Genomic DNA, 15,135 nt, shown 5'->3' with positions numbered 1-15,135 from the left:
AGAGTTGATTCAACGATATTTGACTACTGCTTCTATTACTAGTACAACTCAAGTAGTACATTTTGAGATTCTAGTTTGTGAAAGCTGTAACTTGAGAATGCACGTGGCCCCAAAGTTGTTGCTACATGCAGTAGCTATGTATCCAAGTCCTTCAAAACACAAACCAGCAGAATTTACAAGATGTTCTCCACTTCCATTTCTTCCTGCTGTCTCTGTAAGTAGTTTTAACAGATGGGAACCATTGTAGACCATACTAACAGAAATAATGCCTCTTCATTAGAGATTAAGAGAGTAAGATGCTATACCCTACATGGTTTTTATCACGGCTTTGTATTAAAAAACATATGAAAGTTATAATACACACATCAAACCAAACCACATTTATTTCATCAGTCACAAGTGCAAATATAGCAACAAGTCGGTTCAGCAAATTACAACACACAGAAGAATGTAATGTAAATGCTAAGTACACTGACAGACCAACTTCAAAAGAGCAGCAAAAAACAGTTTCTTCCAATAAAAACTTCTATTCATTTTACCTGTAATCTAAAACAACATAATAACTCTAAATCAGGAATGTCTCTGCTAACTCATGTTTAGCCAGATATTCTGTTATTAACAGTTCGCATAATCCAGTGTGCAAATGGCCTGTCCAAGCTTCCTATTAACAGATGTTTTGGTTTTAAGCAACTTTTACCCAATATTTAAATAATACAGTGCTGATGCCAGTTAATATGTTCTGCTATTTGATATTACAAATTTAAGAATATATATTTAAAAAAACTAAGTCCAATTTCATATATAATTCTACCTAGATCCAAAGTGGGCAACATTAAAGATAAAATTGAATTTTTTTTTAAAAAAAAAAAAGAAAAAAGTGGATAGACACAAGTCATCTCAGGGTTTTTTTGCATCATCTTTAAATCTGTAGTTAAAATATATGCAGTACTTATGTATAAAATAGAAAGCATTCCCATTAGGAAGATACTGCAGTGTAATTAGCTGCTTTTCCCTACCACTTAGTAGCCAAGGAACAAGATTTATGCTTAACATCCGATCACTATTTTGCTTTACAGAAAAGCAAAAGTTGACTACCAGCATTAGCATCGGAATTTTTACACTGGAAATTTAGTTAGCTTTCTTCTTCGTTATGAGTTGTTGCTTCTTCTCTTTTTCTTTATAGGCAATGAATTGAGAGTCTGTACCAAAGATTCTGTCCCACCACGTGAAGGTTGAAGCGTAATTGCCGATGAAGTTCATGTGATGGAAATCATGAAAACGGGCCCCAGCATAGAAAGGCACCAAATGAAGAGGGTTCAGCGGAACATCATAGCCACTACAGGGGAGGGAGGGGGGGGGAAAGAAAAGCAATTACAGTAAGGATTTTTCCCAGCTATAAACCACAAAATATAGACAGTCACTACTTGTTTTTATAAAATAAAAATATTTTTTTGGTATTATAAGGCCCTGAGGTAATCACTGTCACACCAGCTTAATAGGAAAACAAGATCCCTCCTATCCTAGCCAAATGCTTCTGTAAACTATCCCACAATGGCTTTGGCACATGCTGACCTCTCCCGCTCAGTTTATTAAGCAACACAAAACAATTTAAGCAAGTGACCTAAGAAATCACAGTGGCTGACTTCCCACTGGCTTATCAGGTTTAACTGACTCAAGAGTGATGTTAGGAACAAGGAATAAGAAATAGCACTATCTTTTAGTGACAAGCTATGAACATCAGCTCAGCTGCTCATCAAACACCATCTTAAATCAACTACAATGGTTGCATTTCTACTCTTATTTTCAGCTTACTGCAAGTTCTTCAAATGTTTAAAATTCAAAACATACAATTACAGTAATATTAAAACCAGAACAGATTGCTTTAGAGGGATTTCACCTCTTTAGCACAGCAGTACTGGAAAGCATCTTACCACCACCTAGTGGGGAGAGTGCAAGGTAATTTGTTATAAACACCTCATGTGGACAGCAAACTAAAATGGTAATTATCAAGGGAGATTCATATTTTGCATCAATTACTTTATGACATATCACAAAATACACTTCTCAGTCTGCAATCAATATATAACTAAACCAGCAATGATGTGTATGACAAGTTGGTTAGCTGGTTATTCCACCAAAACACTTGACACTCAGATTACAGTAAGACACTAAATGCTTCATAATATATTTACAGATACAAGGTCAAGTGTAACACTAGCATTTCAAGTACAAACTCTGACTTTCCCCTTCCTCTCAAACACAGGAAAGAAAAGCTCACTCATTTGCAGATGAACCCCACTAAGCCTACTGGGATTTGTGCTAGCATTTCAGAGCCAGATTTGAAAGAAGTCAGTTATACTGCACAGACAAGAAGTCTTATCCTTTGCATCTACCATAAATAAATTAATAAATAAACAAAAATTATTTATTTATTTAAAAGAGAGTCAGTGGTTGCGTAACCTAAAGTTTCTCTTGTCCAGGAAAACTGGCTGACAAATTATTAAACGGAAAGAACTCTTGGCTAGAATATAGTATTTTGTAATTAACTTTTGGTGTTCTATTATGCATAAGGTCACTTGTACACCAAATATCAAGAGCCAGACACCCTAACAAGGCACCTAGCTTCCAAAACCTTCAAGATGCCCTAGATGATAGTCTACACTCCTCTAATCAGCAAGATTTGCTATTAGCGCTACCTCAAAACAGAAAACACTGTTAACTGTTCAGGCTGTGTCATTCTTTGCAAGATGCAAAAAAGCATTTCAGTGCAAAATAAACAGTAAAGCTCAGTGAAAGAGACAGGTAAGTTTAAGACAGACTTAGGGAGAAGAGAAAAGCAATTACTAAGAAGCAATGAGGATTTCACCTGTGTACGTCAATGGTTTCCATCAAGCGACATATTACCCATGCCCACAGAAGAATTACATGGTTACAGAAAACAACAATTCCAATAAAAAAGCCAGTTCCAAGAATAAGCGTTTCCAGAGGATGTGCATATTCTGCTTGCATTCCAAATGGAGACTAGAAAGAGATAACAGACAGGAAAACAGTCAACATTTTCAATTTTATAAACCTCCAAATCAGAATCACCATTTTGTGGTACTCTCGCCTTCCCCTTACACCACAAGACTACAATAGCACAACGGGAATGATGTTGAGGGTAAAGAAAACAGTCTGACTGATCAAGGGCCCTAACACAGGTGTTCAGCTCCTCACTGGGAAAACAGAAAATAGTATTCTAAGGTCACAAGGATTATGACTGCATTAGTGATTCTAAACACTTCACTACTTGTTGAAAAGTTGGAGACTTTTATTTAGGCTTACCATTACCCAAGGCCAAAGAATTATGTCAGGAATATTAAAAGTGTTTGGGAAGCTCCTATCAGCTTTGCTATAAATCTGGTCTTTGAAGCAGAAGAAAGAAGGAAGCCAAAATATTCTCAGAGTCAAGACTCACTTAGAAATTTATTTAAAAAATAATTAAAAAGCACCCCTCATCTTTGAATATGCACACACACACACAACCCCTAGTCATATCTACATTTGGTTTACAAAAAAAGAAATTCCATAGAGAGATTGCAAAAGTACAGCACTGTAGAAAGATAATAATAAAAAAAAAAATTTAACCTAATGTTCAAGGTTATAAGTTTGATTATCAGAAAAACATAAAGTCCACTTTGGCTTCAGGGCGATTTTAAAATCATCACCTTTTATTATCAGGGAAAGTTTTTAGTGAAAATAGCCATTAGCATACAGATCACTTGCCTATGAACTGCTAACCACTCAAGATTAATGGCCAGAAGCTGCTCCTGCTAGAGACCTGAGGGGCTGCCAAGAGCAAGAGGAAAACAGCGGCTGCTGCTGCAGATGTACAAACATATGCATGCATCAATCAATACCAAGCTTCTCTATTATAATCACAGCCTGTATAAACCACCCTAGACACAGTAGCTTGCAGTTTACCTTAGGCACAGTATGGGTTATACACTAAAACACAGCAGTACGCAAACACAGTAGCACTGACTTCTGTGATGCAGAGACTGTGCCATCTAGACACAGTTATACCAACTGTAAGGTGCAAGCACTGCTGGACTGCTCAGAACAGTGCCACCTCCAGTCAAGCATGGCTCATTACCTCGTGCTCAACATCAGCTCCAACACCACTAAATGCAGACCCACCCAAAATATCTCTGTACTGCGCTGTGCTATTGATGCAGTATCACACAACTGGCTATACTGCTTCCAGAGGCCCACATACAAAGCTATAATCCTTCCCTGAATCATATATGCTGCACATAGGATGCACGCTCCCAGGCCATGTAGGAGCTGCCTGTCTGGATTGCGTTCTGGGCATTAGTATGCTCTGGGTAACACCCTAGATGACTGGAGAACTGACGAACAATCACAACCAGAAACCTACCACTTCCCCTTCCCCTAGCAATCAAGCATGTAACACACCTTTAAAAGCTTGCTTTCACCTAGCTCAACAGATATGATCAAACTTCAAGAGCTGAGTGTGACCTTTCATGCCCATTAAATGAAGTAAGACCACAGAAGGTGTTATCAGAAATAAAATAGATGACTGTTCTTGACAAAGAGCTCAAGAAAAGACATCTAAACCCACTGTCAGAAGGATGCAAAATTCTTAAGTCTTTCAAATAAGACCTTTAAATAAGCTGTACAAAACTGCATATACTAAAACCTAATAATAATAATAAAGGAATACATACAACAAATTCATGGTGAACCTTATGGATATACTTGTATATTCTCTTGTGATGCAGCAATCTATGCAGGAAGTAGTGCCAGGCATCTTCAATCACTGCACATCCAAAACACTGTGCAACCAGAACATACCTATAAAAACCAGAAGAGCTATTAGTTATAGAACATACTAGGAGACAGACAATCTTAAAAGATAAAATAGCTTATATGCTAGTAAGGGTGGGAAATGTTTATGTATATTACTGATTCAGTAACACTGTATTTACACTACATTTTTAACATACTAAAAATATTAATTGCAAAGCACATTAGTCCTTGTACCTATCAGCTCATCTGTTGATATGGTGAAGTGAATTAGCATGCAGTATAAAAAACTGTCATTTCAGTATTATGGTCTATAAAGAACATCTGTAGACTGCGTACGATCTAGAGATAAAAACACAGAGCTGCATCAGCTATCCAGATACAAAATAAATTTCCAAGAAACATGAGCTTCTGCTGTAAACAATAGCTATCAAAAAAATCAAAACCCCAAACAAAAAGGCATTTATGACTAATTCAGTTTTGTTTAAAAGTCTATCAGTTTAGTGCAGAAAAGGAGAATGTGAAGCAGGTGGTACATTCTCTCCCTTGAGGAACACGCTGCTTCTATGATAAAAAACAAGGTGGAGATAAGAAAGACTTGGGAGGAATCAAAAAATGAAAAAAACCAGGAAGACCAATATTTAACCCATGCCATCATGAATCTTGCTTTGCTTCCATAAACTCCCTCCTAACCCCCCTTTCTTCTGAGTATCAGAACAATTTGGGGCCATTAAAAAAAAAAAAAAAACACACATCTAGAAAGCTCTAACTAGCTTTTATAGCAGTTAAGCATCAACAGAAGCACAATTAATGGGCACCATTAGTTAAATATTCTACCTCCAGTGTATGTAACTCAGCATCAACATAGGAGAAAAATCTACCTACCATCTCGGCATTTCTTCCCACTCATACGGAATGTTAAAATACTCTGTGAAGTAATAGGTGCCACAAATCAGAGGAAGCTGAATGAAAAAGTGATTGAAGAGGAGCGTTTTGAAACACTTCCACTGTTTTTCCCATGTTTCTGGTTTATCCTGAGAAGAAGCAAAAAGAATCAGTTGTGCTACATACTTCTATTGCACATAACTGAAGTGCTGTAAAAATTACTTTGGAGGCAGTTTCATTTCACCTTGGAAGACAGATAGCAGGTCTTCCAATAATATAAATTAACTCAGGCAAAATAAATCACATGGGATTGAATTAAGTTTCATCAAAACCTCTTGTTTTTCTAAGCTAGATTTCTGTAAAATTTAAAGTAAGCCTCACTTAACAGAAGTTGTCTTTGCTAGTCGCCCCAGACTATACTCATTATTTCAGTGTTTGTAATTAGCAGGAACATTTCATATTCAACAGTTTAACACAAATCAAAGTTTGCTTTTCTTCTTCACACCACAGAATGTATTTCCATAGCTAAAATAATACAAAGACAAGCTGAAGACAAGCTTGTGAAGACATAAGTTGTCTTGAAAATATCCAGTTTCTGCAGGGAGACACTTTACCAATTACTATAGGAATTTCATAAGCTGATATTATTAATTTCCAATTTGTATGACAAGGAACTGGGGGAAAACAATCATCTTTAGAAATTGGATGCACCTTTGCTACCGATTAGGAGTGTGCAGTCCATCCTAGGCTTCCTCTGCTGTTAAAATACTTCAAAATCCTTTCAAGAGGGTGTCTATAGAGATACTTTGAAAGGTGGAAAGAATACCTTCCTCAACTCCTTTCCTTCCCCAAAATCCACTTCTCTTCCACCTCCCACACACAGTGTAATTTCGCTCTGTCATTTCCAGGATGTCCACAGTGATAGAAGAAATGGGGTCATATAAACTGGAAACCAGGATACTGCAATTACATGCTCTACTTCACATATTCAGAGACAGATCAAGAAGTGTGTAGTTTACAACTTTGTCTTACCTGCTGAATTTTATACTTTTGCATGTACGGTATAAACTGAAAGACAAATCCAGGTACACAGAGCAAGAAGTATGAAACTTCATGAACTATAAGTGATCCCCAGGTCGCAATCTGGAACTTTGTGTAGTTATCCAGCATGTAATTCCAGGCATTTTTAAATGGTTGCTGCAAGGGATTGTCAGGCAAGAAAGAGTCTATATATTCCACCGCCAGATAAGCAGAGTTCAAGATATCAACGCTGTCATTCATTGCCATGGTTCAAACATAAAGCATCACAATCACAGTTCTTCTACAGTTGTCTATAAATAACCTGCAAATTTTGAGAAAAATTGAATAAACAGCCATTAATCTTCAGAAAAAAAAAAATTATGTATCTTAGTTGTTACCTAGTTTTAAAGTAAAAACAAGGAAGAGAAGGGAAAAACAGATTATTTTTCTACAGAATAGTGTAAAAGAACAAAGCTTAAGACTGTTTTGAGAGGCAAACCAATATGAGAGGCAATCAGCTCTCAAGTTTGAGACTAGGTCAAGGGAGCAAAACGATAAAGAAGTATTAATTATTACGCAATTTTATTTCAGGTCTTTTGCAGGATAATTGTATTCTGTACTAAAAGAGGACAGAAAGGTTCAAACCAGATAGTAGAAATTCAATTAACCGTGATCGCCTGATTATGCTGCCTCATAGCTGTGAGCCACAACCCATGCAAACTACATCAACACAGCAGACTGCCTTTAGACTGCAGCTGGCTTGAGGCAATCCACCTTTCCGTAAGAGAGTTTTTATCACAGCTCCCAAAAGCACAGAGGTAGCATTCCCACAGGCGCTGAGAACTTCTGCCATTTCCACAGAGTAGGCTGTTTGTTGGTTTGGGTTGGAAGGGACCTTTAAAGGTCATCTAGTCCAAAACCCCTGCCAGGGGCAGAGACATCTTTCACTAGATCAGGTTGCCCAACGCCTGTCCAACCTGACTTTGAACACCTCCAATGGTGGGGCATCCACAACTTCTCTGGGCAATGTGTTCCAGTGTCTCACCACCCTCATCATAGAAAATATCATCCTTATGCCCAGTTTAAACCTACCTTTTTTGAGTTTAAGACTGTTGCCCCTTGTCTTGTTGCTACAGGCCTTGGCAAAAAGTCTTTCTCCGTCTGTCCTATAACTACTGTCCCTTTAACTACTGGAAGGCCACAGTAAGGTGTCCCTGGAGCCTTCTCTCCTCCAGGCTGAACAACCCCTCAGCCTCTCTCCATAGGCGATGTGCCCTCTGATCATTTTGGTGGCCCTCCTCTGGACCCCCTAACAGGTCCACCCTTCCACCCTAAAACGTGTGCAGTTCACGGGCCAGAGGAGTCAGGTTAGTCCCCAGCTGATATACTCAGACCAGATCCGACATAAATAACACACCAAGCTTGGTATCCAACAACGTTAGTTACCGTTTTCTTTCCTTAGCAACGGCATCAAGAAGCTGCCATTTCTAATTAACGGCAAACACATCGTAGCAGATACCGTTTTATTAAGGGTAAAGATATCACGGCAGATGCCGGGGAAGGTTACAACCCGAGCCCCTCAACCGATGGCCAGGCCAGCCCGCGCACCCTCCCGACAAGGCGGCGGGCCGGCCGCGGGACCAGAGGCGAGCCAGCGCCTGGATCGGGCTCGTCCGGCCCGTCCGGCCCCGGCGAGGAGGCGGACAGACCCCGCCACACACCGCCCACGCGCCGGACGATGGCGGCGACGCGGGCCATGCCCGAGGGAGGCGCCCGGCCAGCGGCACCCACCCGGGGTGGCGCAGCGGGGCCGCGCCGCCCGGTACCCGGGGTGCCACCGGGAGGAGCCGCACAGCCGGCCCGGGCCCCCGCACCTCGACAACAGCACGGGCAGCCCCCGGGACAGGCCGCCACCGCTCGCCCTTCCCCGGCGGCGCGCCCCGGGCGCCTCCTCACCTGGGTGACGGCGGCGGCCCCTCACGTCCGCGGCGGAAGCGGCGGCAGCGCCCGTCTCAGCAATAACAACCGCCGGGGCCGCCGGCTCTTCACGAGCGCCCTCCCATTGGCCGCCCAGCAACCCCCGGCGCGGCGCCCATTGGCTGGCCGGCGGCAGCGGCGGAGAGTCAGGCGTGAGGCGGGACGGGAGGGTGCTCCGGATGCCGCGCATCCATTGGCTGAAGGGGTGGAGTGAGGATAGTGAGACCTCGGCGCGCGGCCAATGAGGCGGGAGGGAGACCGGGTGACGTCAAAGACGTGATGAGGCGGAGACCGGTGCCTCAGGTGGGCAGAGGCGGGCGGGGCGGGGCGGGGCGGGGCCGGACGCGCCCTTCCCTCGCCCGGCGGCCGTTCCGTCGCCCGCGGTCGTTGCGCGGTGCCTGCGCCGCGGCACGCGCCGCCTGCCTCCACACGGCCCACGCGGGCGCGAGCGGCTGCTGAGGGAGAAGGAGAAATGGCGGGGATGGAGGCCGCTACGAGGGAAAGGATCGTTCCCGAAAGGCGCCCCCGGCGCCTGTTACCTCCGTCCGCGCCGGTGCTGAGGCCTGGTTGGAAGCGGCGTGGGCGCTCTTTACGGGAGCCGACAGACCCGGGCCGTCACGGCGGTGCCGGCGGCTGGCAGGGGGGCTGCCCCCTTCAGTAAACGAAAGGAGGGAAATAGAAAGGTACGTACGGTCGGAGCGGACCGGAACCCCTTTCATTGGCTTCAGTATCATGCAGGTAACGTTCTATAAATAATACAAACGTACAATTCAAAGACAATGTTCCTGGTGAAACCCACCACCCGAACCCACACACTGTGTCATACCGTCAACAGTAAAACGCAGCCATCCATTCCATTTCAGCATCTGCCAAAAAAGATTACGTTACTCTCAAGCATCATACTAATGCCACAGCTCAGGGAGTGTCACTGGAACGTAGAGGTAGCCCCTGCCTTAACTAACTGAAAACCACAGCTGTCAGAAACAAGCCTGTAGCAAACCAGTGATATTTACATGACCAGTTCCTAAACCTTAAAAATTATTTTCAAGTTTGCTTACATTCAGATCTTTAGAACAGCAGCCTTCCCCTCCCCCCTTCCCCCCCCCCAAAAAAAAAAAAAAAAATCTCTACTGCTGTTAGGATTATTTGGTTTGAGATTTGTATGGAGAAACAAAAAGTTTTAAGCGACTTGTTGGCATTAGGAAACAATATACAAACTTTTATTCGAAGAAAATGTCTCAAATATGACAATAACTTTGGTCATGTTAAAAGGAGGCCATCCAAGAACGAATAAAAATGAGCTGTTTTATAAGCATGGCCACATACAGTATATCCAGATATTAGCTAATAGATGCTAAGGTTACACGCATAAATAGGCCTTAGTACCATGCAAGTTCAATGCAATTTCATACATTCATTATAAATTTTCAGTTATTTTCATGCCAAATCACCTTTTGGATAAAAAGGTAAGAAAGAAGTAACATCTAAATGTGACCAAAAATTGAACAGAAAAAAAAAAAAGATAAGTACAGTCAACATTTTTATTAAAAAGATCTTGACATTACACCTGTTCAAGAAGTGTTATACCATCTCTGATCTCTCCTTTAGTGGGAATTAGTAGTGTTAAGCATTGTTACATATCAAAAAATACAACTCTGTTTTACAACATAGTACTGGCATATTCAAAGTACTGTGCCAAATTATAAATAGTAAAATCAGGTTTTGAAGTATTTCAATAGAAAGCGACTTATGCTCACACAAACATATGCACATATTATAGTTATGTAACAAAAGTTTTATAAAAGGAAACATTTACCCCATGCCAGCTTGAATTACTGAGGTGGGATTCAATACCTACTATGAAGACTGACAGTTCATTTCTTTAAATATGTTTATTAGTCTCTGGAAAAAATAAGACAAAAATTTACTTTCACCAGAATACACACCATTCTTCACTGACAATCTGTTTCTCAGTCATGACTGACATAAGTCTGTCCTTACGAAAGTGGCTTTTTTTTTTTTAAGACCTTGCAATAAAAAAAGAAATGGTCCACTAAACTTCAAAAATTCAATCAGCTTCTGCTCAACTGCAGAAGAATCCTACGCCTTGCTTCTACCTAGAGTAATCTTCATCATCTGTCATCTGTAATTGTAGACAGTCACATCTTCCACTGTGACTCAAGGTGCAGCTACAAGTAGAGAAGTGCTTAGATACTCAGTCACTTCAAATACACTTGTTGAAGACTGCTTCTAGTGCATAATCAAGTTGAAAATCCCTTTACTGATCATAATGGTTTGTCAATAACTGTAACACCTAGAGTGAGAAAAGAAAAAGGCATAAATCTTTAGGTAGTATTTAAAAAAAAAAAGAATATGAAAATCAAGTTTTAATATAATACCTTGCAACTAGTATAACATCAAAAAAACCTGTGCACCAGCATCAGTGTTCACATTTTCCTTAATTTTTCTTTGACAAAGTTGTCTGAATCAGTGCAAAGTTATGAAAGTTTCTGTGATTTGAAAAAATTTGCCATTATTCAAGTTTAATTTTGTTATCAGTGAAATATATCCTTAACATTCACTTAAAGAACTCATTTGAGAAACGGCAATTATTGAAGGAAAAGATTCCTGAAACGGCTCTTGTTTTCTAAATATCGCATCCCAAAGAACTTCAGAATTGGACCCATATAGGCTGAGACATGAATCTCTTGTTAAAGAAAGGACTGGTCATACCAGAATCATCTTTCTGACTCACCACTTACGTGCTAAATCCCTCTTGACTACAGTTTCCTACCTTTTCCTCCTTGCAGTGAATAATTGATTGAAGCCATCATTCAAAACATACCATCAGATTCTTCATGCCTATTCTAGTATCTTAGGCTTTACCTTAGACAGGACTTGGTTTGGGTGCTTTGTAAAATTTTTTATCGTAGCTGTTACACTGTAAAAAGTCTGTTTAAAAAAAAAAAAAACACAAAAAACAAAACCAAAAACCACAACCTATCCACATTACCTGCATAGCTTCTTCCTGTACTCATACAAGATGACACAACTGTCCATTTATCAGTTGTTGGATTATAATATTCCACTGTTGATAAATTACAGGAACCATCATCTCCTCCAACTACATACAAGAGACCATTTACAGCACAAACACCTAAAAAAAAGACAGGAAATCAATATGAAAATGGTTTCTATTCTGTGATATCATGAAAGCAGAAATCCAGGAACAAGCCGTTTACACTAAATGATATTACCACTATTTTAAAGTAATCATTGCATATACCTGCATTCCTTCTGCACATGTTCATGTCTGCAACCTGCTTCCACGTACTGGCGACAGGATCAAACACTTCAACACTTTTTCTTACCAAAGGACCATCATGACCACCTACCGCATACAATAAATTGTTTAACACACCAACACCTGTGAACATATGAAAATAGTCAAAATTAACCAGAGAATGGTTTGACTGATACAGAGGAGAAACAGCAAATATTATGTCCACTAACATAAATCCTTCATCCAGTCAATGTTAGGAACTATTTCAGAAAACATCTGGGTCAGGATGCATTAAAGCAAAAAAGACAGTAACTACAGCAAGACACTGATAAAATATCTTGCATGCCCATCTACCATATTGCAGCATACAAAGACCAGAGCTGTTCTGCAACAGAAGATTTAGAAAATTTTGGACAGAAAATGATGTGCAGGAAAATGAGGATTGTTGAAATTTAGGTCTAATTAGAAGTGACAGTAAATGAGACAGTGTGCTCAGCCAGCATAACGGAAATCTGACAAGATGATAAAGCATAAGTGAATTTTTAAAAAGTAAAAACTGCAGTACGGAGGATAAAAGCTGAATGGATAGACATTATACAATAGGGATGTTTCCACCGAAGTATTAGAATACCTTGTAAACATATATATGAAACAAAAGTAAAGAGTTAGAGTGAGCACCTTCCTCCTCCAGGATTTGGAGAACACCAAGGTTCCTTGAACCAAGCTTCAGTCATCAAAATATCCAAAAGGATATTAAAGGGTCTCCTTTATTCCTAGGGTCTCCTTTAATTCACAACAAATGTTTATCAATCTGTAAGCTTGGGATGAAGGAATAAATAAAGCCAGTATATATCTACTTGCTAATTGGGCTGCACATATTGAAAAGATGGCAATAGGGGAAGCAGAAAGGAAAGTCTGTTTATTTATTCCTCAACTTTATAAAGCACTATTAGAACCCAAACATAATAGATTTCAGAAATGCGGGGGGTGGTTGCATTAAAACTTGTGAATGATGGACCATAAAGACAATTGAAAAAACACTACTATGAAAGTATATTAGGAAATCTAATGTCACATTTAAGATTATGAAACTCAAAGTTGAGATACATATTTGCAAATATAGTTCTTAAAGGGTTCCACGGAAAGGGCACAGCTTAAAATCTTTATTAAAGGGAAACAGCAAATAGGAATGCAAAAGATGTGTTAAGTACTTGAGGAAAAAAAAATGCTGGGTTAAAAAAAAAAAACGAGACCTTAATAGCCAGCTAAAATATCTTTCAAATCACATCACTACTATTGTATGTAAGAGCCACTCCTAAATGGGGAGAGAAATGACTCATGCTGAAAAAACTACATTTTCTTATTAAAAAGGCAGATTTTAATAATTAAAGGAAGAGGGGAAAGAAACATGGAAGAGTTAATTGTTACTGCAAGTCTGAAAAATAGCTTCTTAATAGGACACTGCTTTATAAATCATGCTATCTAATGCTTTATTAGTGATGTTCACTACCAACATTTCCCCATATCCTTCCCAGTTAATTTAATTCCTCTTTTATTGCTATTATTTCTAGCTATCATGTCACAGTATAGTGTGACAGCTTTTCTTTCTCCCACTCTGATCACACCTTATTAGACAGGATAATACAACATTCATTTTTTGTAGCATTAAACATTACAGAGCTAGAAGGAGGGCTAAGATATTTAAAGTAAGTGACATGCTATAAAGCCCCCCACCCAGGCTTTCTGTATAGTTACCAACCTTCCTATTCAGTATGTAGTTTTCCCTCTGCCATATAGCCATTTTTATTTTGATAGCTCCTTATTTTTAATAATGTCCTCCATTCCTTTTTGGTGCTTCATTTTCCCTTAATCCCACACCCAGTTTCAAAGTCCTACCTTATTTCTTGCTCCTTCCGTCTGTATCCTCTTGTTGCCGTCTTCTGAGTTCTCCTTTCTTTGTTAATTTCTCTTTCCTGCCCATTTTTCAGGACCCTGTCTTAAATCTGTCATCCCTCCCAAATGGCCTATACCTGGATCTGAAGTTCCTCATCCCAGTATGTTGCTGGAAACAAATCTGTCCCCGTATTGATCAACTGAGAAGCAGTTGGTACTAAAGAAGAGTAACTGAGGGTTAACCTCTGAAGTTGCTTTTGAATGAAGCTGAAGCAGTAGGAACAGAAGAGATGGGCTTAAGTTCCTTGAGATGACTAGAGATCCAAAGGTTTAATACAGGAACAATATTCTCTTTATTTAGCACCCATAACACCACCAGGACTGATCGACAGTTGAAACAGTTCTGGTGGTTTCAGATATTCAGCCATGACATCCAAGCTCAATCAACAGTCGTGATTTTCACATTACTACCCACTCCTCCCGCACAGACAAATATACTTTTCCATGTATTTAACAGAGTGGCGCAGAAGACTGTTGATTATTGTACTCAATTATATGAATCTGAAATAACTGACTACACTTACTTTTCCTCTCCATTTTTTTTTTTAATCAGAGGACAAGGTAAAAGGCAGCAGAGTTGAGTAAACAAACATGGTCCTGAACTCTAGGACAAGGGGAGGGAGGAGAGGGGCAGAAAGAGCCCAGCAGTTAGTGTATCTAAGGCACTAAATTTCAGAGTCATAGAAGTAATTCAACATTTAAAAAAAACCCTGAAAATATCTAGCGTATAAATAGGCTACAAGCACAACCATAGTTTGCAAAACCAGAGTATTAAAAAAAATGCTGAGATAAAATGGGTGTGCGAGCAGATTGCAAAATTAAGCTTTGTCACAACCCACCAACACTATTTTTCTTTATAATGATACTTGTAATTTGCCCATTTTATACAAATATTTTCCTCAAAACTTGTCAGTATTAGATAGAAGCATTTAACAGTACCCTTAGTGGAACTCTGGCCAGTTTTTAATCCAGAATTTACTTCCAAGATGCACAGACTGAGTAACTAGAAGTTTCACAAGACAACTGTTTCTTGAGATATAGTGTACCATGCTTCTTTCATTAACATCATAGTTGTCGTTTAGAAACACAATCAAAACATTGCTTTTAGCAATAAGAGACATAGCAGCTTGCTGATTTTCTAAGGGTATAATAGAAGCATCACAAACTAAATATCTTAATTTCAGTAATGATTTCAATACTTTTATATA

At 39.8% G+C, this 15,135-nt stretch overlaps 2 protein-coding genes across 2 annotated transcripts in view; both read right to left on the bottom strand.

Annotated features, from left to right (window-relative positions):
* Positions 1–365: 365 nt before the first annotated feature.
* Positions 366–8,719, bottom strand: MSMO1 (methylsterol monooxygenase 1). Its single transcript, XM_082482988.1, has 6 exons — positions 8,671–8,719; positions 6,727–7,036; positions 5,695–5,843; positions 4,731–4,857; positions 2,867–3,021; positions 366–1,336 (listed from the first exon to the last, which is right to left on the bottom strand). The coding sequence occupies exons 2-6, from the start codon at positions 6,979–6,981 to the stop codon at positions 1,129–1,131; spliced, it is 894 nt and encodes a 297-aa protein (XP_082339114.1). The 5' UTR covers positions 6,982–7,036; positions 8,671–8,719; the 3' UTR covers positions 366–1,128.
* A 1,180-nt stretch (positions 8,720–9,899) lies between these two features.
* Positions 9,900–15,135, bottom strand: part of KLHL2 (kelch like family member 2) — a 61,986-nt gene continuing 56,750 nt past the window's right edge. The window contains exons 13-15 of the mRNA XM_082482571.1: positions 11,978–12,118; positions 11,705–11,848; positions 9,900–11,005 (exon numbers count right to left, since the gene is read on the bottom strand). Of these exons, the coding sequence (XP_082338697.1) occupies positions 10,977–11,005; positions 11,705–11,848; positions 11,978–12,118 (314 nt within the window). The 3' untranslated portion in view covers positions 9,900–10,976. The remainder of the gene's footprint in view (positions 11,006–11,704; positions 11,849–11,977; positions 12,119–15,135) is intronic.

Source organism: Vanellus vanellus (genome assembly GCF_965231255.1).
Source record: "Vanellus vanellus genome assembly, chromosome: 4".
NCBI lineage: Eukaryota > Metazoa > Chordata > Aves > Charadriiformes > Charadriidae > Vanellus > Vanellus vanellus.
Note: the sequence above shows the minus strand (reverse complement) of the source record. Positions and strands in the feature narration are given on the sequence as shown.

Bases quoted from the DNA above. Each gene is read 5' to 3' on its own strand.
- MSMO1 (XM_082482988.1), bottom strand. From the start codon at position 6,981: ATGGCAATGAATGACAGCGTTGATATCTTGAACTCTGCTTATCTGGCG. The intron at 4,858-5,694 runs GTAGGTAGATTT...TGGTTTTTATAG, and splicing joins TGGGAAGAAATGCCGAGATG to GTATGTTCTGGTTGCACAGT. The intron at 3,022-4,730 runs GTATGTATTCCT...ATCTCTTTCTAG, and splicing joins AGGTTCACCATGAATTTGTT to TCTCCATTTGGAATGCAAGC.